The 24676-nt window shown below is 57.0% G+C and overlaps 1 protein-coding gene across 6 annotated transcripts in view; it reads left to right on the top strand.

Moving 5' to 3' along the window:
- Positions 1 to 24676, top strand: part of Cdh23 (cadherin related 23) — a 383514-nt gene that overhangs the window by 145513 nt on the left and 213325 nt on the right. For all 6 annotated transcript variants that reach the window (XR_009226399.1, XM_058577902.1, XM_058577897.1 and 3 more), the window contains exons 7-9: positions 13544 to 13738; positions 17448 to 17576; positions 24000 to 24078. Coding sequence is in view for 5 of the 6 variants with exons in the window: in XM_058577902.1 (XP_058433885.1) it covers positions 13544 to 13738; positions 17448 to 17576; positions 24000 to 24078 (403 nt within the window). In the remaining variant the exon portion in view is untranslated. The remainder of the gene's footprint in view (positions 1 to 13543; positions 13739 to 17447; positions 17577 to 23999; positions 24079 to 24676) is intronic.

The following is a 24676-nucleotide window of genomic DNA, read 5'->3' as shown; positions in this document are numbered from 1 at the left end:
GTCTCTAAATAAAACACAAAACAGGGCTGGGGAGGTGGCTCAGTGGTTAATGCCCCTGGTTCAATCCCCGGTACCAAAACCACCCCATGACTCTTCCCCAAGGGGGCTCGTGAGCTCCAGCAGCTGCCCTTTCCCTGCCTGGAGCCTGAGCCAGGGCAGCCCCTCTCCCAGCCTCATGGCCTCAGCTCCTCACAGCCAGGTGCTCACCTCCCCCAGCCCTGTCCACCTGTAAGCCCCCTGGGTACAAGTGACAGGTCCCACTTATCATGTCACACTGCTTGAAGGGACTTCACACCGCCTGAAGGGCCAGCAGCAGCAGCCACAGGAACAGGGGAGACAAATCCTGAGCCTGCGGGGCCGCTGCCGCCTCCCTCCCCTGTCCCGGGAGAGCTGCACGCCGGGCTGGGCCGTCTTCTCACCCAAGATCCATTCATTAGCAGCAGCCCCTCAGGATGGAAGGCCCGCCCTCGGGAGATTTGCATATTCATTTTGTTTACCGTGATTCATCATCATCGAGGGAGTGCGTGTGGGGGCTGGAGATGGAGCCCCTTTGGGATGGGGGTGGAGGTCGCCTGCCACTCAGTGTGTTCCCCGGGCCTTTTGTCTGTGTTGAGAGCAGAATAGGAATCTCGGCCTTCAGAGCCGTTCCCTCTGATTCCAGACCTCCCCACCCTAAGCAGGATTTGCAAAGTTCTTGTACAGTCTACAGACCATCGTCTGTACACATCCTCACCCCTTACCGCTTACACCTGCCCCACAAGACAAGAGCGTGATAATAGAGCCTATGATTTATTGAGCACCTACTATGCACTAGGCCCATGGCTGCAGTGTCTATCATAAGACTCAGAATAACCCTATGGGACAGTGTTTCTTATTATGGCCATCTCACTGTTCAGAAACCAAGGCTCAGAGAGGTTGCTTCACTTCCATAAAGTCATACAGCACATAAGGGGCACAGCTGCGACCCCAGCAGGAAACTCCTCAATGCCTTTGTTCCTCATGTCTTCCCTTTACCTGTCCATTTTCCTCCCCGTAAAAAGCTACTTGTGATTACTCTTAACCACATTTGCTTTGGGAAGACGAGGCCTGTGAGTGTGGAAATTCAGCCTTGCGCTGTGTCACTCCCTAAATGTGTTGGGCTAGCCGGAGAAGGGAACCTGACAGGCCCACATAACTGATTTCTCCACTCCTGGCACTTCCTAAAGACCACCGACACCTGTCACTTGTGAATCTGGGACCTCTGCATGGCCTGAATCGTCCTTCCCTCACCGTCATTAGCCTAGCACTTGGCTGGAATGACAGGGTCCCAGGTCCTCAAGGTCACCTTGGCCACCCCAGGGCTCCTGGACCAGGTCAGCTTTGCTCACTGGTCACCAAGAATAGTGTAGCGTGGTGGTGAAGAGCTTCGGCTGGCCGGACGCGAAGCCCAGTGCTCCTGCCCATTATCACTGGCCTCGGGCACCTGGGAGATGGGGATGGTGTGCGGCACAGGCTGCCGGGCAGATTGAGAAGACAATCATGAAAAGGGTTCACACAGGGTCTTCAGTAGTGTTACTAGTACCCTAGACCCATAAAAGTCTTTTACTTATTAAATTAAAAAAAAAAAAACCAGGAGACTGCACTTTCTAGACTCCTCCAAGTCTCAGGACCACCTCATGTCTCAGCCCTGCAGCCCTGCCCTTGGGGACAGTGCCCTGGACCCAGCGGACCCAGGCTGGCTTTTCAGAGAGGACTCTGCCATAGGTCACACCATAGTCCCTGGATTCTTCTCTTGGAATGTTCTGCCCCTTCAGAAGGATGTGAAGATTTAGTTTGGGTTGGTCTTTGATTTTTGAACGTGTTTTTCCACACAGGGTGAGTGTCCCTTATCCCAAATGCCTGGGACCAGACGTGCTGTTAGATTGGGGGGTTTTTCAGATCCTGGAATTGTCACATGGACTCTACTAGTTTAGACCCCTGATCCCCAAATTCAGAACCCAGAATGCTCCGAATCTGAAACTTTTTGAGTATCATGTCGACATTCCTAAAGCTCTGGATCTCGGAGCAGTTCAGAGTTCAGATGTTCTGGACTCGGGGCTCACCTGCTGGGATCCGGCTCTAGGCAGAGTCAGTACCACTGCAGCCGACTTCCAGATGGGAACGGAAGCATCTGGTGTCTCACTGCTGTCCTGCAGCCACAGAGGAGGGGTCAGTTAATTGGAGAGCTGCCAGGGGCGCTTGTGGGACAGTTGTTTTGGCATTTCCCCTAATCAGGCGGCGGGCTAAGGATGACAGTCCCACACGGATGCCTCCCGCTCCTGATTGGAGGGAATGAGCCCCCCAGCAGCCAATCAGACTCATCACCCAGGCTGGGCTTGAGGTGGGGACTGGATCCCAGCCCAGGCCTCTGCCCTCAGTCCCTCTCCCCTCCCACAGCCGGGAAGGTGAAGCCCAGCCCGGGGAGGGAAAGCAGAGGTCCTGGGGCTGGGGCCCGTGTGGGTGCTGGGCTGTTGGGCCACCACGGCCCTTCCTGTCTCATGTTGCACATGACCTTTGGCCAGCTGCTGGGCAGGTCTGCCAGATGTGCACTGTCCCCAATGCATAACACCGGGTGCTGCCACCTGCCCCTCCCCCATGCCTCCTGGTCAGCAGGTGAGAGGGTGAAGGATACCTGGAGGAGGCAGGTGCCCTGACAGCCCTGGAACGTGGGCACACATGGGAGGTGGCATAGGGGCCCCCTTCGGACTCTAGTGCCATTTATTCTATGGGAAGGTCACTGGGCCAGTAGGGGGTGGGGGAGTCACTGCAGATCCTCTGGGCCTCTGAATTGGAGGGGGCTCAGGCCATTTCACACCTGGGCGTCAGACCTGGCTTGGAAGAGCAATCTTTTGAGGAAAGGGGAGGGAGGCCCCAGATGTCCCTCTCGGGAGGATCCACTAGCCCTTCTTGTCCAGCGTCTGTGTAAAGGTCAGGGTCAATGTCTGCTGGGGAAAAGGGTCTCTTTTTTATTGTTATTATTATTGGCCATAGATGGACACACACCTTTGTCTTAGTGGTTCATTGTCACGTGGTGCTGAGGATGGAACCCAGTGCCTCACACGTGCCAGGCGAGTGCCCTGCCCCTGAGCCCAGCCCAGCCCCAGGATGGTGTCCTCACCAGAGCCTGGATGTGTGTGCTAGAAACACAGGTGGAGCCCATAGCCTCCCCCAAGAAGTGAGGGTGACAGCTGCCCTCTGCTCCCCGGGGACTCTCCAGAGGGACCTGCTGGAAGGGCAGAGACACCACAGCAAGGTCCTGAGTGGGACCACTCTGGGGCTGGGGTGCAGACGAGCCCAAGCAAAGCCGGGGCCCTGAGGGGGGCGTCACAGAAGATGAGTTCACAGACAGAGTGTTGATCATTGTATGGTGACGTCCAGGGTCTGGTGGTGCTGCCTCGGAGGTGAGAGAGGAGCCAGTGGGACAAGAGGGGACCGGAGTGCTTCAGGGCAGACACCTCCCGGGATCCCTTCCAGGGGACGGCGCTGAAGGAGGAGAGCACTCGGGGTCCAGCCTGGGGTCCAGAATCCTTTTTCATTTGTATTTCAATTCTGATCACAGTTTACATAAATGAGCTTAAAAGTCCCCTGGCACAGCTCAGCGTTGTACTATGAGAAAAAGAGCAGCCTGCCCCGTCCTTCCCTTCCGTCTACGTCACATTCCAGTTTAGACGTTATCTGTCCATTCACCTCCAACTATGGAGGATGAGGACCTCACGTTCGCTCCCCTCCCTCCTCATCTTTGCTTGATGCACACCCACACACACCCCCCACTCTCGGCCTCCCCTTCCACTCCTCCGAACGTAACCCTGTCCCTCCTTTCAGCTGAGATATCACTGGAGTCTGCACTGCAGCGGTGATGTGAATGTGGGTCCCAGCTGAGCCACAGGACCTGCTGTGATTATTATTTCCTCTTTTGTTTTCCTAGAATTAATAGCCATTTCCTTTTGGTTTGTGTGCTGAGTGTTCTCTGAGCCTCTCACTTGTTCATCCCTAAATATTCTGGCATAACTGAACACTTCCTCTCAGGATGCTAAAAGTCTACTGATTTTTAGAATTTGTATTTTTCTCTACAACCTGCTCACTGGAGGGTCCACCTCCTGCCTCAGTCCAGGCTGAGCTCGGACTTGCTGGGTGTTTTGGAGGTTGAGGTTTAGAGGCCAACGTGGGAGGGGAATAAGGAAGGAAAAGAGAGTGGTCCTCAGAAGTCCTCTGCCTTTCTCCTAAGTTGGGTCTCCTGTGTTGTGGATTCCTCTTTCCTGGTTTATACCTTCGTTTTGGTGGAGTACACCCTTCAGTCATTTCCAGAAAAAGAGTTCATGGGGAATCATTTTTCACTCTATCTGAAATGCACTTATTCTATGCTCATATTTGTTGATAGTTTGGCTGGGTATAAAACTCTGGAGAGGAAATTATTTCTTCCTGATTGTGAACTTGTTTCCTCCTGTGTGTTTCAGCCCATAATGCTGCTGTTAAGATTTTTGATTCCACCTTGATTCCCAATCCTTTGTGTGTGGTATTTTGTTTTCATTTTTTTTAATATTTATTTTTTAGGTCTAGATGGACACAACACAATGCTTTTATTGTTATGTGGTGCTGAGGGTCGAACCCAGGTCCCGCCCGTGCTAGGCGAGCGCTCTACCGCTGAGCCACAACCCCAGCCCCCTCCCCGGTATTTTGTTTTCTGTCTGATCATCTCTAGGATGTCCTCTCATTTTCAGTGCTTTGAAACCTCATGGATTTATGCCTCTGGGTGAGCTTTCTTCTAAACGTGGGGGTTTCTTTCAATGTACAAATGTCCTTCAGTTTGGAAAGTTTCCCTGTTACTTCTTGGGTAATTCCCCCCTCTATTTGCTGTGACCTGTCTCTGGAATTCCTCTTAGTTGAGTGCTGAGTCTTCCAAATTGCTTCTCTAATTTTCTTAGTTTTCTTCCGCGTTTTCATCTATTTGAATTTTGTTCTACTTTGGAGAAATTTCTTGATCTTCCAATTCTGTTGAATTTCTACTTTCTTCTGGCCTCTTTTTCCCCTTGGAATGTTCCCATTTCAAATACGCTATGTCTTGTCCCGCGAAAGATGTTAAAGACTCATGCCATTATTTCTCTTAATGTTTCTCTTTCTGTCTCACCTTGTAGGGGCTTCCCAAGTGGTAGCAAGCCCTCGCTGCCTCTTCCTGGTTAAGTTTCCACTTAGCTGCCTGCTCACTATGGTGTTTGGGGCAGGTGACCGAGCGGCTACTTGATAACCACTGGGATTCATTATGGGGTGATTAGGTAAGGATCTCTCTCTCTCTCTCTCTCTCTCTCTCTCTCTCTCTCTCTCTCTCTCTCTCCCTCTCTTTCACCAGGGACTGAACTCAGGCATGCTTAACCACCGAGCCACATCTCCAGCCCTTCTTTCATTTTTTATTTTGAGAGAGTCTCACTAAGATGCTAAGGGCCTCCACAAAATTGCTGAGGCTGGAACTTGCGATCCTCCTGCCTGAGCCTCCCGAGCCGCTGGGATTACAGGCATACGCCACCATGCTTCACATGAGTTTTTTCTTGGGCTGGTTTTCCTGTGTCCTGCCTGACTGTCAGCCTCCCAGAAGCTGAATGACTACAGTGGGTTGCTATGGGGTGGGAGGGTGAAGGTGTGGAGTTAACTCCACTTGCCCTCCCTGTGCCATGCCTGGTCCAGCTCCCAGCCTGGAGCCTGACTAGCTCAGACCTTCTAGAAAGGAACTGCCCACGTTCTGCAAGAGTTGGGGAAGGGATTTGGCTATGAACTACTTTTTTTAAGATTGTCACCCAGTCTTGCTGTTCAGCCCTCCCTGATCTCTCACAGTCGGCACGATCAGGACTCCCGTTTCCTGAGCTCTCCCAGGTTCCAGGGGAGGGCGGAGAGGGGCTCAGCTTCAGCCCCCCATCTCCCAAGGCAGTTAGAACTGGCCCATCTGTTTCCATTTTCCGGGGTTTTGTTGATATCCTTCATCTGCTGATGTCTGTTCTGTTCTTTTTGCCCTTGTGAATTTATGCATTTTTAATTCCTTTATTGTCATTTTGGTGAAGGGTTGGGACAAAAACAGAAATAAATGGATGTGTTCAATCTGGCATGTTTACTGGAAAGTCCCCATTTCTTTTAAAACATTTATCCATGCCTTCTATGGACAAGTAGTAGTGCCAGGACTGAAGATGTGGCCACGATGCCTAGCAAAGAGAAAGAGGAGGAGGACTAGGAGGCAACAGAGAGGGGGTCTAGGGCTGCTGCATTGGGCCAGCACCCGCAGAAAGCAGGCGCAGGCCAGTAGGTGGGGGAGCACTCTGGGGGGTCTCCAGGGGTCCAGAGAGGACCGTACACAGCTGGAGGGCTGCACAGGAGGGGGGCCTGAGACGGCAGAGAGCCCAGCCCAAAGTCCTCAAGCCATGTCCAGGTGACTCAGGGCCCAGCACTTTAGGGCACCTCCTGCCCTCAGAGCTGGCATCCCCACCTGGCAGCCTGCTCTGGCTCTCAGAGAGAACCTAGCACCTTTTGGAACCAGCAACGCCCGTCATCTGAAGGAGCAGACACAGGTCTAGAGAAGAGGTGTTGGGACGGGATGTGTCTTATTCCTCTGCAGGGACAGGCCCTGAGCACATGCAAGCCCGTGGTGGATCGTGCACATGAGCATGTTCTCTCCCTGCTAGAACGAAGCCCAGAGACCTCCACCGAGGTCCCGTGGTCCCCAGTGGTCACTCTTGATTCTCCTCCCTGCGTGTTCTGTGGTGGACCCTGCCCTGCCCTCTGACAGTGCCCACCCTGCCTTCTTGCCTGTTGGGGACAGAAACAGCCCCTGTCTCCTTTAGATCCCAGTTCTCCCCCGACCAGCTACCCCATAGCTGTGATGCCGCAGAACCCTGGAAGTCCTGCCATGGGCCTCCAGGGTCCTAGTGAAGCCCCACGCCTTGGTGTCCAGATGAACTCCTGCCACCAGCGTGTGCCCCTGGCCCAGGAGCTCCTTCTCAGAGAGTTCTCCCCCTCGGACGCTCCTTCCTCCTGTTACAGTAGGAGCCCAGTGGGCACCCACCTTCTTCCAGAATCCCCTTCCATCAGCCCGTCTTCTCCAATCCAGACGACCCCAGGTTCCCGTCTTCACTCCAGCCCTTCAGAGAGGAAAGAGGATAAACAGGGCCACCCATGGAGGGTCCCTGAGCCCACTCTCCATCCTCAGCTCTGGGGCCCCTGAGCCTGGGGACAGAGAGGTGGCCTGGATTGGAATACCCATTCCACCACTTAAAAGCTGTGTGACTTTGGACCAACTGCTTCACTTCTCTGAGATTCCCTTTTCCCTATTTGAGAAAAGGAAGCCATGAATTAAGACGTATCAAAGCTGCTGACCAAGCGCTGGCCGAGGACGGGAGGGGTTGTGTCAGCTGCGATCCCCTCCCTCTTCCAGCCCCTCGGGGACCAGCGCCCCAGCCTCCGAGCAGCAGCACACACTTCAGGGGGTGTGTTCCCAGCTCTGATCCAACAAGGCTCCTGCTCCTTGTCGGACTCCATCTGCAGGAATTTATTACTAATGCATTTTATAACAGGCTTTATAATAAGATATTAAAGACTGAAGCGGCATCTCACAAGCATTCCATAAATATTAATAACGCCCTTAGAGATGGCGCCTCTGGTGGCTTTTTTGCTGGGCTTTTTTGCTGGGCTCCGTCGAGGGTACAGAGTGAATGTGATCAGGGAGGGTCCCCGTGAACCTGGGGCTGCACCGTCCTTCACCCCGTCCCCCGTCAGTGCTTCCCTGTCCTCACTTTCCCTCTCCGTCCTTTCCCAGGTACCCCCCGTCTCTGTCCCTGTTCTCTCTCCTGCAGATTCTCTCCCCTCAGCCCCATTGTCCCTTGGGCCGCTGTGGTCCCGTTCACAGTCCCCATCCCACTTTTCCCTGTCCCTCCCGGCTCTTCCCTTCTCCTCAGCTCTTCTCCCCTTTGGCTCCACTGTCCCCACCTCAGTCCCCTCCTCCTCTGTCTCTGTCCCTCTGCAGCGGGTCCTCTTCCCCTGGCTGCCCACAGTCCCCCACCCGGTTCCGGTGAGCACCCGAGTCCCCTCTGGAGGAGCCCAGAGTGTAATGGATCCCGCCCCGCGTGGGAGAAGGGAGCTATTTATCATTATTATTAACGAACGGGATTTTGCGCACGGCAGAACTTTCCCAGAGTCTATTCCCCTGTCACCCCAAGGAGTAGCAAAAAGATTTATTTGTCTCTGAATTGCACAGGGTGGCCCATTTACAGCAGCTCCATCACCGGGGATGTGGAGCTGACACTGGAGTTGGAAGAGGTAGGGCTGCCCTGCCTGCGACCTGCCGTGGCGTGGACCGCTAGCCCAGATGGACAGCCTGGCAGGATCCAGGACTCTGAAGGGGATGATGCCCACAAGCATCTCTGCAGACGGACGGTGTCAAGTCCAGGATCAGGCCGCCTCGGCACACGATGCTGATCACTGCCAGTGACCTGCCCAGATCTGCATGTTGAAGGAGTGTCTGGGGACACTACAGAGGGAGAGGGCATGCGCCCAGGCCATTTTCTTCTTCTCCCCAATAACACCTCCAGCCTCATGTCACAGCTGCTGGGCTTTCTGTCCAGGAGTGGTGGCCTGGAGCCTTGCTTTCTGGGGCTCAGTTCTGGGTGTTAAAGGGGCAGAAGGGGGTCAGGGGGACCTGGGTTAGAGCTGCAGCAATAAGGGGGCCTTGTCCATTGCTCAGGACGTGCCAGGTGGGAGCAAGGAGCAGAGACCCATGGAGACCAGTGTCCAGCAGCTTCACAGCACCATGGCCAAGGTCAGAGAGGGAAGTGGGGGCGGGGGCTTGTGAAGAGCAGGGTCTGGAGGCCCCAGCACCTCTCCTCTGCCCTCTCCCTTTTTGTGCATGGTTCCTCTTCCTACAGATGGGCCTCCACTGCCTGCCCAGGGCTTCTCCGCCATCCTGTAGCTTGGCCTCAGTGTGGCTTTTAGCCAGCCTTGGCACCCACTGGAGCCCTCACTGGTAGCGGAGATCTTTCTTCTCAGAGTCCCCTGGCAGACCCACACCATTTCCAAGGCCCCATCTCATTGGCCTGCTTGGGTCAGGTGGTTATTCCTGGGCCAATCAGACGCGTCCTGGGTGTGAAGTCGCTTGGTAGAAATATGGCTGCCTAGACCCATCCCCGTGGGTATGAAGAGCACCTTTTCTAGGAAGGAGGGTGGATGGGAAGCAGCCGGTGTCATCTGTGTGGAGGTGCGGAATGGAAAGGCCTATATACATGAGTCAAGGTGCCTGATTTCCTGTCACAGCTCTGCCAGGAACTACCTAGGAGACCTGAGGCAGGGCACGGCCCCTCTCTGGGCTCACTTTTCCCATCTGTAAAGTGGGGATCCTGGACTGGATTATCCCAAGGTGGCTTCCAGCCCTATATCAGAGCCATCCCGAGGTACGCGGTCACAGCTGGCCCTGTTTAGGGTCTTCTCTTGCCTCGGGTGCCCTTCCCCTTAGGTCTCCCTCACCCCGCCTCTCACAGGCTCCCAAGCCCTCTCAAAGGGGAGTGTATCCATCCTTTCTTGTGGCCATCCCTGGGGGTCCTCCAGAGCTATATCCTGGCTGGCTCTGGCCAGGAGGCCTTTTGATGGTGTCCTGCCTAGCGGCAGCAGCCAAAAACCAATCAGGGGACATGTCCTCCTTCTGAATTTCAAAGTGCTTGTTTGTCTACATTCATGATGAAAAGATCCGCCGGCTGTTTACACTCCTTCTCCTTCTGCTCCCTGCAAATGGGGCGCGTGTCACCCTGCCTGCCATGATGTTTGATGCCGCAGTAACCAATTGCAATGATCATCTATCGAATCTTGATCGATATTGCCCCATGTGTGGCAAGGAGTGTTTCTTTTCTCTATGCCTTATCTAATTCTTTCTCACAGCAATCCTAAGAGGTAGCGTTGTTCATGGCTCCATTTTACAGGTGAAGAAATCGAGGTCAAAAGAGGTTGAACATCCAGGTGCAGTGGCACACACCTGTAGCCCCAGCAGCTCAGGAGGCTGAGGCAGGAGGATCATGAATTCAAAGCCAGCCTCAGCAACTTAGCAAGGCCCTAAGCAACTCAGGGAGACTCTGTTGCTAAATAAAATATAAAAAGGGCTGGGTTTCTATTGTCATGTATAACTGATCAGAAGTAATAAATAAATAGGACTGGGGATGTGGCTCAGGGGTTAAGTGCCCCCTGGGTTCAACCCCCAATACAAAAAAAAAAAAGGTCTGGATTCAGAGTTGGGGCTCTGAGCCACCAGGTTGTGCTGTCTGTAGGTCACCTGGAAACCTAGGTGCACCTGGTCCGTGGAAGCTCTGCTTGTGTGGGGTGGGGGCCTGTGTGCGGCGAGCAGCAGCTGGGTGTGAAAGAACGCGTGTGTGCTGCGAGCTGTCCCCCTCCCCATTCCCCTGAAAAAGCAGGGTGCCCGGACCCGCAATGCAGGAGGTCAGCGTTTTTTTCTCTCGGATAGTTGCCCCTTCTAACGTCTGAGTGGCTCTCTGCCAGGCCCATTTAAAACCTCTCCTAAGTTATGCAGGAATTAAATGGGTTTCACTGCAGGGCATGAAACATAATCCAAGAAGGTCAGGCACCAGCCCGTCCCCCTCCCCACTGTGCGCCGGGACCCACTCTTAAATTCTCTGATCCGGTGCTCAGGGAGGCCTTCGGCCAGGACCACATGGTGTGCACGGTGAAATGTCCTCGTCTCCCCGAGGCAGGGCTGAGAGCTGGTGTCCTGTGGGAGCCCCGCCTCTGCGCACCAGCTCCACAGGGGGCGAATGGCCAGCGCTCTGAAGTGTGGTCTAGCGGCTGGCTGCTCTCAAAGGGGAATGTGTCCATCCTTTCTGTGGCCAGCCCTGGGGCTCCTCCAGAGCTGTGTCCGGGCTGGCTGTGGCGCTCGTGTGCTCGGAGGGTGGGGGCGGGGGGTGGACAGGAGGGAACTGCAGGCTAGCTGTGGACCTTGAGGCCAGGGCTTCCCGGGTGAGCAGCGAGTTTGGTCCCCAGGGATGCGTGCCTGCTGGGCCCGTGTCTGTCAGGGTCAGGCTGGGGAGCTCCTGTCGGGGGCCCCAGCAGAGGAGTGTCCATGAAGAGAACTTACGAGGGGTCGGCAGAACTGGAGGGAAATAAGGGATGTGGAGGCACCAGGGCTTAGCCCTACCAGCCGCGCTGAAGGCGAAGAGGAGGAAACAGTGTGACCAGAGTCACCCTTTGGCAGAACCCACCGAGAGCCTGGAGATGTCTCCCTCTGAGGACCTGGCAGGGGCTAGGAGAGCAGGGCACTAGCAGATCCAGGTGCAGGAGGGTGGGAGCCACTGGGAATGCCCAGCATGGTGCCCGCGATCTTCACCAGCTTCTTGACACCTCTCTGCCCACCCTGGAAGGTGCCTCGTCTATACCCCTCTAAAAGGTGATCAAGTATTGAAATCTCAGCTGCCATCTTCTCAGCGCCTTTGGGCTAGGAAATTTACACTCATGAGCTTATGGACCCTTCACATCAACCTGGTATTATGTTTCAGTGTACAGAGAGTGGATTAAGGATCAGAGAGATTAAGTAGTTAACCCAAAGACACACAGCAAGGCCGGGATTCCAACAGATGGTCTGCCCAGGCCTGAACCCCTAGCACTTGCTCACTCCACAGGCTTAATTCTCTTTGGAGGGAAAGAACATCCGTTTTACAGGCAGCCAGGGGTGGAGGGAAACCCTGCTGAAGGAAACGCATGCTCCAAAGCCCAGAGGTGTGAGGGGCCTGCTGAGTCAGTGAAGTGTAGAGAGCTGCACTTCTCTGGGAGGTAGTCCACGCAGGCCTGCGTTCTGCAGCCAGGGCACTGGGGAGTCATGGCTAGCGAGAGGAGAGGGGCTTCCTGCAGTCTGCCTCTGGTCCGCCTCCCCTGACCCCAGGGGGCAGTGGTGAGAGATGGACAGGCCGTGGGTCTGCCCATTCAGCCTGAACTTGCCTGCTGACCAGCAGGGGCTTTGCTCTCACAGGCCCTCCCAGCCTGATGAGGGGCCTTATGAAGAGCTCAGCAAGGGCTGCCAGGGTGCCTGAGACTGGTCCCCAAAGAAAGGGGAGCCCTGCAGGATCAGGGGACCTAGTCTTTGTGCCAGTGTGAAAAGAACACAGAGCTCAGGGAATGCCGCCTCTGTCCCCAGGGAACGTACCGGCCAGCCCACACTCTGGTGCCATCTGTGCCACCAGCTTCCCCAGCATCACACGGAGGAGGTGGGGGAGGAGCTGACGCCAGGTTTCCAGGATCCTTTGGTACAGAACTCAGGAGCAGGCACTTACTAGGCCTGGATTCAAGCCTTGGTCTGCCACTGCCTAACTGTGCAACTTTGGGCAAGTTATTAACCTCTCTGTGCCTCAGCTGCCTTTTATAAGGCAGATGGATAGCTGCCACCCGGAAAGACACTTGTCACAGAGTTGGCCGACCTGGCCTGTAGCACAGGGCCTGGCACAGTTTTTATTGTTGTTGTTTCTTTGTTTTCGTGAAAAGTCTCAATTAGATCGTCTTTCCTTAGATGTGTCCAGAAACTCACTGAATTATAAATAAATCCACTCAACCCATGTTTAGCAGGCACAGCACACGTGCCAGGCCCTGTGGTCGCCACCACGAGATGAGAACTGACAGCAGGGAGGGGGTGCAGACAGATACTCAGAATGTAATGAGCTGAGTGCCCTCGCAGAGGGTCGCTGTGTGTTCGTGGGGTATTTATTGAACGCTCACCGCGGGCGAGGCTCCGTGCCGGGCAAGGCTGATCGGGCCCAGGGCTTCCCCGGAGCCGTATGCCATGCGGAAGCCGGGCACTGGCCAAGGAGCTAGAGGAGAGACGGGGCCATGCGGAGCCGGGGGGTGCCAGGGGACAGGGTGGGCACAGTGGAGATGGCCTGCCTGTGGGGTCTGGAAGTCCTCTGTGCAGAAGGGGACCTTAACCAGACTCCCCAAGTCAGAAAGGGGCAGGGTCTCTACACAGCATAGAGCAGAGGGTCACAGAGACAACGGGGACACTGCTGCAGCGGGCAGGCTTCCTGGGGTGGCTGCAGAGGCCCAGGGAGGGCAAGGCCAGGAACCTCTAGGGTGCCAGGGGAGCCCCAGGCCCTGCCAGTCCCCCCAGGCGCACGGCTTTCAGCTCGTGCCTTGAAACCTCCCTGACACGCAGACTGTCGGTCACCCTCCGGAGCAGCCTGGGCCTGCGGCTGGGGCGGCCAGGGGGCAGGCGGCCAAGGAAGCGAAACCGCCATGAAATGGGTTTGGGGACGCGCGACCCCTCATCCAGAACTCCAGGATGAGCTGATCATCTTTGGAACCGGTGCTCTTACGGCCACCAGGAGGCCATCAAATAAGGAAAAAAAAATAGATACTGCATTTTAAATTGCTCTGAACCCTCTCAGAATGACAATGACAGCGCCCCGGGTCTGGTTGGCTGGAGGGACGTGGCTAATGGGCTTTGGGGGACTGTGGCCGACGCAGCCCCTGCCCTGGGCTCCGGCTCACTCTTCTTTGCTTTGCTGTCCCCTAGAACACACCGGTGGGGACGCCCATCTTCATCGTGAACGCCACGGACCCCGACCTGGGCGCGGGCGGCAGCGTCCTCTACTCCTTCCAGCCTCCCTCCCAGTTCTTCGCCATCGACAGCGCCCGTGGCATCGTCACTGTGACCCGGGAGCTGGACTATGAGGTCACGCAGGCCTACCAGCTCACCGTCAACGCCACGGTGAGTCACCGCAGCCGCTGAGCCCCCAGGGGTCCACCTCCTCCTGCCCTTGAGGAGGCGACAGGACGCGGCCCCAGTTGCCCAGCAGCCGCAGCGTGGAACACAGATGCTGGCGATCATGATGGCCAAGCGACAGCCAGCGTCACCGGCCGCTCGCACCGTGTCCCTGGCAGTGTGCTGAGCTTTTAGTGTTTTTAAGATGTGCAATTTATAGATAAGAAAACGGAGTCGCAGGAGCAATTCAATGATTGATCCAAAGTCACCCAGGAGCTCCACTCCATAGCCAGCGCCGGCAATGTCCCTGCGACATTCATAGTGCAGGGTGTCCTCTCACTCTCCGGGACACAGACAAGCCATGACATCACTAATGTGCAGGGACCAGAGGGGCCCAGGTCCTTCCTGGCTGCTACCCCAGGGAGCAGGGCCTCTTGGAGACAGGGGATCAAGCAGTCCCTGGGAGTTCAGGACGAGTTAGTTGAGGGCAGGAGGGGAGTCACTGTCCCATGATGCGGAGGACACGGTTGCAACTCATGCAGCTGATGAGTGACTCTGGAGAAAAAACCTGACCCGGGTTGCGAGACTCTCAGTTCTGACACCACGTCCCAGGGCCAGGAATCTCCGGCACACACAGCTGTTTGCAAGCTGTTTAGGGACAGCCACACCCTAACAGTGTGCTACCCCTGCACTCCCCTCTCCCCTGCTCCTGCGCTGCCTCCAACCACAGCTGGTACCATCAGCTCAGGCCAAGAGCAAGGCAAACTCCGGGCTTCCTTCTCAACCCCTAGGACCCACTGGCCCGCACCCAGCACTGGACACCTGCCCACCTCGCTTCAGAGGGGCTGCCCTTGCCCAGGAGCTCTACCTGACAGCTCCCAGAGCCCAGATCCCTGGCTCTGCCTCTGGGCTGGGTCAAGGTCTACTTTTTTCTCTTTTTGGGGGGATACAAGGGATTAAACTCAGGGGCACTCAACCACTGAGCCACATCCCCAGCCCTATTTGTATTTTATTTAGAGACAGGGTCTTAGCGCCTCGATTTTGCTGAGGGTGGCTTTGAACTTCCGATCCTCGTGCCTCAGCCTCCCAAGCTGCTGGGGTTACAGGTGTGCACCACTGCCCTGGCTGAAGGGTCTGCTTTTGAAAGATGGGGTTCCCCAGGCATGGCCAAGACACCGAGACGCCTCAAGAGCCAGGGACTGCATCTTCCTGCCCAAGCGGGCCCCGTAGCCCTGCAGAGGATACTGGCATTCTTTCCCTCTCCCTGGTCTCCCGGGCGATGTGTGCTGCCATTTGTAAAAGGGACTTGTGGGATGAAGGGGGCTAGGAAGCCCAGAGGTTGCTTTTGTGCCTACCCACCGGCACCTTCTGCACGCCCGTCCCTGTGTTGCGATCGCTCACGCTGCGCTCAGGCATGCAGGTGCTTGTCCTCTTTCTCTACAAACCTGCCCCTGTGGGATAATTTCCATCCTCCATAAAAATGGCTCTGGATGTGGGAACAGATCAGGGCTGGGCACAGGTAAGAATGTGGGTGGCCAGGCCCATCACGAGCCCCGTGCTCAAGCTGGGCTGATGAATACAGAGAAATTGCTGCTAATCTCCCGGCAATCAGGCCTTGAAACTGCAGAGCAGGAGGGGCCTGTCACTCCCTGGTGGGTGGCTTCCTGCTAGCTCCTGGATCAGCTGATGCCGTGATCCCTCTGGGGCTGGCATCGTGCCCTTGGTGCTGGGCATTTCCCCAGGTGATTCTCCGGCCTGTGACGAAGGCAGTAATGTGGTCCCCAGCTGTAGAGGAGACAGCCACAGGCCCTGGTCACATCTGAGAGCCTGGCATGACGCCTACCCCACCAGATGTGCCTACTGCCATCTCCCTTCCCCACCAGAGAGTTCAGGGTGGGGTGGATGGGGTCATCTGTCGCAGGAGCAGGACGATAGCCCAGGGTACAATGGAGGTGGCAGGTGCCAGGCTGGACAAAAGCCAGCTGCCTTCAAGAGCCTGGTAATGGCAAATCAGAATCATGGCGTCTGTTGCCCAGGAGGTCAGGGGACTCCTGCTGGGCCATGTGCCTGGCTGGGAGCGCTCCCTGGGGCAGTACCCCAGCCTGGGCTGTGGCGTCCATGGTTTTGGAGCCTGGGAGGCTGCCCCTACCCCACCCCAGGGCCCCTCTGCTCAGCTCCTCCTGCTCCCAGACTCCCCCCCCCCCCGGCTGGGCCCACTCCCGTCCCTGAGGCCCTCCCACCCACTCCTTGGCGACCCCCGAGGACTCACAGGGACAGTGGGGCCCCTTTGCCTCCTGGGCTCTGCAGCTCCATCTCTGGGGGTCGGGGCAGGCACCAGGCTTTCTCATAACGTGGGGAATGCCTGGCCTTGCTCACGTCACTCCAGACAAACCAAGGGCCATCGCACCTGGGGACAACCACCCTCAAATCCCAGATCAGAAAATTCACAAATCCACGGGGCTGGGAGATACTGAATGGAGCTTTCACCTTACAGGAATGGACATCGAGAATCCGGGAGGGGAAAGAACTTACTGGAGGTTACCCGGCAAGTCCAGGATGTTTAGGCTCCAAATCAAGGCTGTGAAGGGCGGTTTTTTTTGTTTTGTTTTGTTTTTTGTTTTTTGTTTTGGTACCAGGGATTGCACCCAGGGGCACTTAACCACTGAGCCACATCCCCAGCCCTTTTTATATTTTATTTAGAGATAGAGTCCCACTACATTGCTTAGGGTCATGCTAAGTTGCTGAGGCTGGCTTTGAACTCGTGATCCTCCTGCCTCAGCTTCTCAAGCCACTGGGGTCAGAGACACGCACCACTGCGCCCAGCAAGGGCAGATGTCTGTGTAAAGTGCTCTGAGTTCGAGTTCTTGCTACCCCCTTACAGTCGGATGAGTCTAGGCAGTCACTTCCCTCTCTGGTCTCTGTGAACTCACGGGGACAGTGAACCCACGGGGACAGTGAACCCACGGGGACGGTGAGCCCACGACTTCTCATGGGGACGCAGGTGTGGGGCAGGCTCTGCGTTCAGCTGTGCCTCTGCCACTGGTGCTGACTGGTGTTACTGGGTAGCAGCAGGCTACCCAGCAGGTTTTCATCATCAGCTGTGTCTTTCGGGTCCTGGGTGTCCTCTCTTGGTGAGCTTTTTATAGGACTGAATTTCCAGTATTGCCTGTAGGGCCACCAGGGAATGGCAGGCCTGACCCCCTCAGGATCCTTCCTGGAGGCCCCCAGATGTCACAGGCTCTGGAGCTCCCCCTGCTGGTTCGACTGGAAAAGTCCCTTGATCAGTAAACCCAGAACCCAGAGCAGGATTGCGGGTCCCAGAATGAGCCCCTGTGTGGCCAAAGGGCCCTTCTTCTGAGGATTTGCTATCTAGTTGTCCTGGGCATGGAGAGGGGCCGGGACCCTGGGCTGAACACAGCAGAGGCACTGAGGACAGAGCCATCTCTTTCCCTGAAGCCAGCCAGCCAGTGCAACGGATATTCAGGGTAGCTGGGCCGGGGCTACCTCTACCCCCACGCTCTTCATGACACTGGAGAAGCCACTGTCCCATGGCCCTGGGCACCCTGTCTGTGTCTTCCTGCAGGAGTCCTCATGTACGTGTGTGCCTGGACATGTGCAGGTGTGTGACACATGCTCCAGGACCGTGTGTGCGTGTACATGCGTGTGTCCACGGAGTCACTTAAACTAAGGCTGTGTGCTCTCTTTGCCCTCTAAGGATCAAGACAAGACCAGGCCTCTGTCCACCCTGGCCAACCTGGCCATCATCATCACGGACGTCCAGGACATGGACCCCATCTTCATCAACCTGCCTTACAGCACCAACATCTATGAGCATTCTCCTCCGGTAAGTCCCCCCCGGCCCTGGGCACTTCCCTCTGAGCCCCTTTCAGGGAGGGGCTCTAGTGCTGGCGGGGGCTCCTCCTAGCTCCGCCTACCCTGGCACCTGGGATGGTAGTGACAGGCATCAGCAGTAAAACCCCACCTCCCCATCCTCCTGCTTTGTCCCCAGGATGCTCTGAGTGGCAAAGAACAAAGTTGGCTGGGCAGGAAGGAGAGTGATCAGAAAGGCATCTGCTGGGGGTGCTCTTGGGAGCCCAGCCTGCGCTGGGGACTGGAGTGGGGTGCAGGCTCTGCAGAGCATCCTCAGGCTTGGCCACGGCCTGCAGTCTGCCATCAGCATGGCCTAAGGGGGCAGCTGGCCTTCTGCCCCGAAGGCCTCTCAGCCCTGGCTCTTCCTTGAGAGCCGGCAGCAGCAGCTGGCCTCTCTAACTGCTCCGTCTTTGGGTTTCTCGGGTCCAGGTTTGCAACAGAGACTCCTGACTTTGTGCCATGTCACAAGTCACTGGGCACCAGCCAACCTGTGGATTGACTGCCCTGGGACCATGTGTCCACCTCTGGCCCAAACAGCCATAAGTGGGGGTCTCAGAGAATGAAACAGGCCACTGTCCACTCTGCAGGGGTCATGGCTGGGGTAGCTGTGGCCAGGCGACAATGACAGGCATCCCTAGAGTGGTCGCCTCCACGCCTCTATGCTAGCTAGAAGGAAGCCCCCACCGTGGGCTGATAGAGGACAGTGAGGTGCCTCCTCGGGCAGGTGAGGCCTGGACACGCAGCTTGGGGAACGGCATTGGTTCCTGCAGAGCTGGGGACGGAACCCAGGGCCTCGACCCATGCTACCTGCCCCTTCTTTTGAGAGAAGCCTGTGTGTTGGGAGGACGGTCTCACAGTTGTGAGAGCAGGGCAGGCTCCCACCAGGGGCCAGTGGGTGTTTGGGCCCTGTCCATCTGCACAGGCTGGCTGCCTGACTTGTGCAGACCACGCTCCCAGGCCATTGCACGCCAGGGCAGCCTGACGCCCAGCTTGGACACCATGGCTGTCCTGACCACTGGCCAGGGGCATGGAGCTGGCACTGGGCCCCTGTCTTCTTGGCCAGGTGTGAAGCAGAAGCTCTAACAAGCAGGATGCTCTCTAGCCTGCTGCAACGGGTATTTGCAGCTGCTTGGAGGGCAGGGGAGGGCACCTCGGGTCGCCACCCTTCTCTTTCCTGGCTTCTGTGCACAGTGGGAGCCCCGGCCTTGGAGACTGAAGGGTGCCCCTGCTTGGCTGGACACGCAGGACCACTTCCTTTCTCCTCCTTGCCGGGCCTCATCTCAGTCTCAGGACGGAGCTGACTGCTGTTCGCTCCTATCCGCCCCCAGCCCCCGGGCTTGTCCTTCTGAGTGCTCAGGGCTCTGGAGCAACTGGCCCAGACTCTGCTTCCCGGCTGGGCTGGGAGCATAGGTCAGCTGTGTTGGGTCAGCTGTGTGCACGGGCATAGTGGGAAGTATCTATGGAATGGCTGGATGAAGAAGACCATCCTGTCACCCTTATCACCTCTGGCACCTGCTGTCATCAGCAACCCACGTCAAGCACCCCACAAGTGCTGGAAATGAGCAGAGATCAAACCGAGGATTTGGCGACCCAGTGGCTGGTTTCTGGTATTCAGGCTGGGCCAGGCCTTCCGGCTGAGCCTCACCTCCCGTCACGGTGTGAGCTTCCTCTGAGACCCTTGGGCTTGTCCTTTGCTAGCTTCCCTCTCTCCAGGACCACCCTCCGCTGTTACAGGTTTTACTTTCAGACCTGCATTCCCTCACTCCATGCTTCTTTCTTCCGTGCCTTCCTCCGACACCAGCCCTGTGTGCAGGGGCCTGTGGGAAGCCACACCCTCTTCTCTCCGGAGGCTTCCACGGGCTCTGCTAGTGATCCCTCGGTCCGAGCAAACCAGATGCTTGCCCACCTGAGCCTCTCCTCGCACCTTGGCTGGGTTTCTTGCATCTGATGTGACTTGCATGTCTCTTGCATCTCTTCGGGCTCAGAGACCTTGCTATCTCTGCCTGGCCAGGTTGTCCCTTTGCCCCTGTAAGGCCAATGTCTGGGGAGCTGCTGAACCCCTGTTAGGAGGGTATGAGCTCCTCCGTGTGGGTCCTGACCAGGCTGGGGGTGAAGGGAGGCAAACCAGGCAGTAAGTGGGGGTTTGGCCTCTTCTGGGGGCGCTGCCTGGGGTCCCCCAGTCCACGGAATCACACTTCACATCCACGCGCCTGTCCTCTCCTCCTGGCTCCGCGGCCCTCTCCCGCAGGCCTCCTCCTGCACACTCCAGGCCCGATTTTTCCAGGCCTGTAATCAGTTTCCGTGCCTTGATCTGGGTCCTCCGTGTCCCTTTACCGTGTGGCACTCTGATTTGATGCAGTTGTTCCCTGCTGGCCCGGGAGCCTCCTGGGCCGCAGGACCCAGGCATCCTCCTTCCGGGCCTTGCCTCCACGGCTCCCGGGCCTCCGCCCAGACCCTTCCCCACTCCCCCTGGCTCCCCTCTTTATCTACGGCTCCCAGCATGTACACCTCCCTCTATCAGTGTATCGGGCAGGCATGCCTCATCTAAAGTGTATATATTACCTAATAAAATCCTTCTTATTTGGGATTATTGCATCAAATTTTAATTTCCTCACTCGAGCAGCAGCATGTCGGCCTGCCCGTCAGTGGAGGACCGATAGAAGGTGAAAGGAGCGGATAAACTGCACAAATTACTGCCAGCCGATGCCTATCAGCCCTTTGACTGGAATTGACTGGAATTAAGGACTGAGAAATAGGATTTTCTGCCTCAGAATCTGCTGCGGCAGCTCTGGTCGGAAGTCCCCGCCAGCCCCCGCCAGCCAGCTCCCCCCAAGGGCGCCTCCCACTCCCAAAGCAAACTGCTCCTCACCTTTCAAGTCCTTAATCCTGTCTTGGAAGTGGCAGTGGGCTGGGGCTCCAGGGGAGCTGGGGAAGGCGGCCCAGGCCTCCGAGGCCAGGCGCGGCCCCTTGAGCCAACTCTCCTGCAGAGGGGCGGAGGGAGGGACGCAGCACAAAGGGGAAAGAAAAGTCCCAGCTTCTGCCTTCACTGCCCACCCCGGCCCGTGCATGTCCCCTGGGCACAGAGTCCCCGGCCCTTCCACCTACGCCGGGAGGCAAGGGGCCAGCCCGAGCCGGGCCCTCTATCCCTGCCCACCTGTGGCCTGAGTCCCCTGCTGTGGGGCGGAGAGAACCCGTGTGGCCTGCTCCACCGTGAGGGGAAGAGAGAGAGGACGCTGGCGGGTGCTCAGCCCCGCGCAGGCGACACCCATTCTCGCCGTCGGCCGCTGGCTGTTCGGATAACACAGAGAAAAACCAGAGCTCGAGGGTGGAGAGCGGTAATCTGGGATGTCGGGGTGGGAATTTGCTGAAATCGGAAACAGGACGTGTGTCCATTGTCCAGGACCAGGCACCTGGATCTCCACCAGGTACCCACAGGGATTCCGGACCCCAGTTGGTAGTCCCAATCACTTTTGTCACCTTTGCCACGTATGAGTGCTTTACATACATAGCGAATGCTTAGGAGTGGGATCTATTATGAACCCATTTTATAGATGGGAAAAGGGACGCGAGAGGTTAAAACTGACGCAGAGGATTCAGTCACAGGAGGTCAGGCACCGGGTTGAACACAACCACCTGGCTGTGCTCCTGCCCCACGTCTCGAGGAGTCGGGGCCCCATGGGTCTGCACACCTGTTGCCTCTCCGGGGAGAGCCTCGTTTCTGAGAAGGCCTCGTCCTCCCCCTGGTGTGGGTTCTGGTGAGGGCAAGAAGCTCCTCGGCAGGTGGGGCTGGACCTGGCCTGCCCACCTGCTCTACCAGCCATGCCCAGCTGCTTTGGGCAGAGGGGCCTTGAAGCAGACTGGCCGGGCCAGGCGGGGCTGCACTTCCCCGTTCCCTCATCTTTGGAAATAAGTTGCAGTATATTGAAAATATAATCACCAAGACTCTGAAACAAGAGCCGTGAGTTCCCGAGAGCCCCCGGACCTCCCTGTTAATTCCTTCTCATAACATTTCCAGTCTTTCTGTCTGCACTTGTATTAAAAGCTCAGGGTTTTATTAAAAGTGGATTTATTTACCCAAAAAAGAGATGAAACCCCAGACCTTGTCAGGAGCCAGGCAGGGCTCTCCGTAGCATCTGGGTGACCCCTGCTGGGAGGGAGCGTCCTTGGCCTCCTATCCTGCAGAGCTGGCTGGCTGCTCCCAGCTCCTCCCACCTTGGAGGACTCTGGCCATCTGGGGCCGGACTGCCCCCAGGGGAGGTGCCCACAGGGCTCTGAGTGTTGAAGGTCCTTGGGTCACCAGGTCCCCTCTTTGCCCAGGCCAGTGCTGGCCGCCTTATTCTGTCCTCTTGGGGCTCACTGTCTTAGGTGCTGCCCCTGCCTGCCCTGGGTATACACTGGGGTCAGGCAGCTGCCCCTCCAGCTGGGAGGGTGGAGCTGGGAGCAGCCAGCCAGCTTAGTGACTCTGGCAGGCCAGGGACCCTCACGCCAGGACACCTGTGGGGCCTGGGTAGGATGAGGCTGCATCCGAGGAGCTGCCCCCATGTCCAAAAAACACAATTGGCAGCTGGCGCCTCAGGGAGACAGACCCCGGCTTCTCCTGGTAACAAATGACCCCAGGAGGGGCAGATCCCCCCAAAAGAGTCTGGGGGTGTGGACCCTTCAAGTGAAATGCTGTGCTTCCCAAACAGCCTTGTCCCAGCGGCCCACTAACGTGCTTCACGAAGGACACCCCGGTCTCAGAAAACGAGCTGGAGAACGGCCCCGGCAGCTCAGGGAGCCCCGGTGCAGCCTTTCCCCAGTTCCACGGGAGCTGATGCTTGTAAAGTGCACAGAGCAATGACTTTTACAAATGACATTATTGTTATTATAACGGAACCTGTCACAGAGGTAGCGTCACCTGACGAGCAAGAGCACTTTGGAGCCAAAGTCCCTGTTTTAGTCAGCTTTTTCATTGCTGTGACCAAAGGACCTGACAAGAACGATTTTAGAAGAGGGAACGTTTATTCGGGCCTCACGATTTCAGAGGGCTCAGTCCATAGACTCCCGGCCCCACTGCTCTGGGCCTAAGTGAGGCAGGACATCATGGTGGAAGGGTGCGGCGGAGGAAAGAGCCCAGGACATGATAATCAGGAAGCAGAGAGGGGGAGGGGGAGAGAGAGAGAGAGAGAGAGAGAGAGAGAGAGAGAGAGAGAGAGAGAGAATGAATTCTGTTCATCAGGTACAAAATATAAACCCCAAAACGCCAGGTTGCTATTTCCCCCGAGGTGGAGATGGGTCCGATTGGCGGTCCTCACTCAGGTAGCCCCAGGGCCAGAACCTCTGGCGACAGGGTGTGTTGGAGCCTGGAGAGCAGGTGGAGGTGGCCTCGGGAGAGGGCGATTCAGCAAGTAGCGTGGTAGTGGCCGCGTCAGCACCCCGTGTGTGCATTGGATCATTCAGTCCATCAGCCAATTTGTCAACCGCAGCTGGCGAGTGCTGGCCGTGCGCCAGGATCCCTTCCTAGGACAAGCCACGTCTCCAAGGCTTGCTTGCTCTGTCTCTTGTCCACGGAGCACCTTCCTTTCCATTTTTCTCTCTCTGGAAAGCTCCTACGCACTCTTCAAAACCCATCCTAAATGCCACCGACCTGTGTACCTTTCGAGGTTCCTCCAGGTGGGCTTCTGCACCTGTAGGAGCTGTTTCTCCATCTGCACACACAGCTGTCCCCGCCTGTGTCCTCGGCTTCTTGATACGGACGGCTCTCCGGGAGCGGACCCCTGCCTCTGCCCTGCTCTGGGCTCCTTCTCCACCAGGGCTGGGGCTGGGGGGAGGGAGAGCCGAGTCACTGGAGGCAGGAGCCGTGGGCGCAGCGCTGTGTGGGCATGGTTCACAGGGCCATCGTGCCTCCCGGGTGGCTCGGTCATCCCTGGAGATGCATGCTTTCTGGACGTGCTCTCTCACATAGAGTATTTGATCCATAATGTTTTCCTTTACTCGAGCTCTAGTGAAAACATGGTCCTGTCTTGTTCAGATTCAGGTGGGGCAAACTGAGGCCAGAGAGGTACGGCATGCTTCCCAAGGTCACAGAGCAATTTGATGGATGGCTGATTTAGAATCCAGACCTCATAGCTCTACTGGCTGTTCCTCCATCTGCTTCTCGCATGCGAGTGAGGGATACGGGGAAAGGCAGGGACAGTGATGGCATCGGCAAGGTTGGGCTTTCCCAAGGGACCTGGGGTGTGGGGTGTGTACCTGAGCCCTTGGTGTGTGTCCCAGGGACAGAGCGGGGCACTTGCTGCCTGCTTCCTGGGCTGGCCTTGTCAGCCTGAGGAGGGAAACTGCAGGTGACAGAAGAGCTATAAGAAGCAGAGCCCGGGGCCAGGTGGCTAACTCAAGGCTCTCTCGGTCTCCCCCGCAGGGCACCACCGTGCGCGTGATCACTGCCATTGACCAGGATAAAGGACGTCCCAGGGGGATTGGCTACACCATTGTTTCAGGTAAGGAGAGAGCTGTCCCTGTCCTGAGGAGGGTTGAGGGCACAAGGGGCAGTGTAGGAGACCTGCCTCCAGGGACAGTCCTCACCAAAGGGGCCTGGAAAGGCCATGAATGAATAAAGAGGGGGCGGAGAAGGAGAAGAGGCTCTTGGGAAGCCTGCAGAGGCCAAGGTGTGGGGGGACTGCAGGGCAGTGCAGGGGACAGTGTGCTTCTGTCCACGGCCTGAAGCCTGGCGCCTCTGGGGCTCGGAGCCTAGTGGCGGGTGGCTGCGCCGACCTCCACCAATGCTGGGGTGTGTCTGTCCTTACTTGCTGAAAAGGGGACAATTTGTACATCATGTTGGAACAAATATTGCCGGGACCTCCGTTGATGGCACGCGCTCTTGCACGGCCAGCGCTGGGGACTCGTGTCTCTGCTCAGCTCCATTGATTGAGCGGACAGCGGCTGACCGCAGAGGGGCTTTGGGATGAAGGATCCCTGGCTCACACCCTGACCAAAAGCTGGCAAGATGGCGCCTCTGCGTGGCTGTCCTGGGACTGGCTGGGTTTGGGAGCCCAGCTGCTGGTGAGAGACCCCGGAGAGGCTGCTCACCCACGGGGA

Source organism: Marmota monax, unplaced genomic scaffold, assembly GCF_021218885.2.
Source record: "Marmota monax isolate L192 unplaced genomic scaffold, Marmota_monax_Labrador192_F-V1.1 WCK01_AAM20220418_F8-fsc00019, whole genome shotgun sequence".
Taxonomy (NCBI): domain Eukaryota; kingdom Metazoa; phylum Chordata; class Mammalia; order Rodentia; family Sciuridae; genus Marmota; species Marmota monax.
This window is presented reverse-complemented; position numbering and strand designations above follow the sequence as displayed.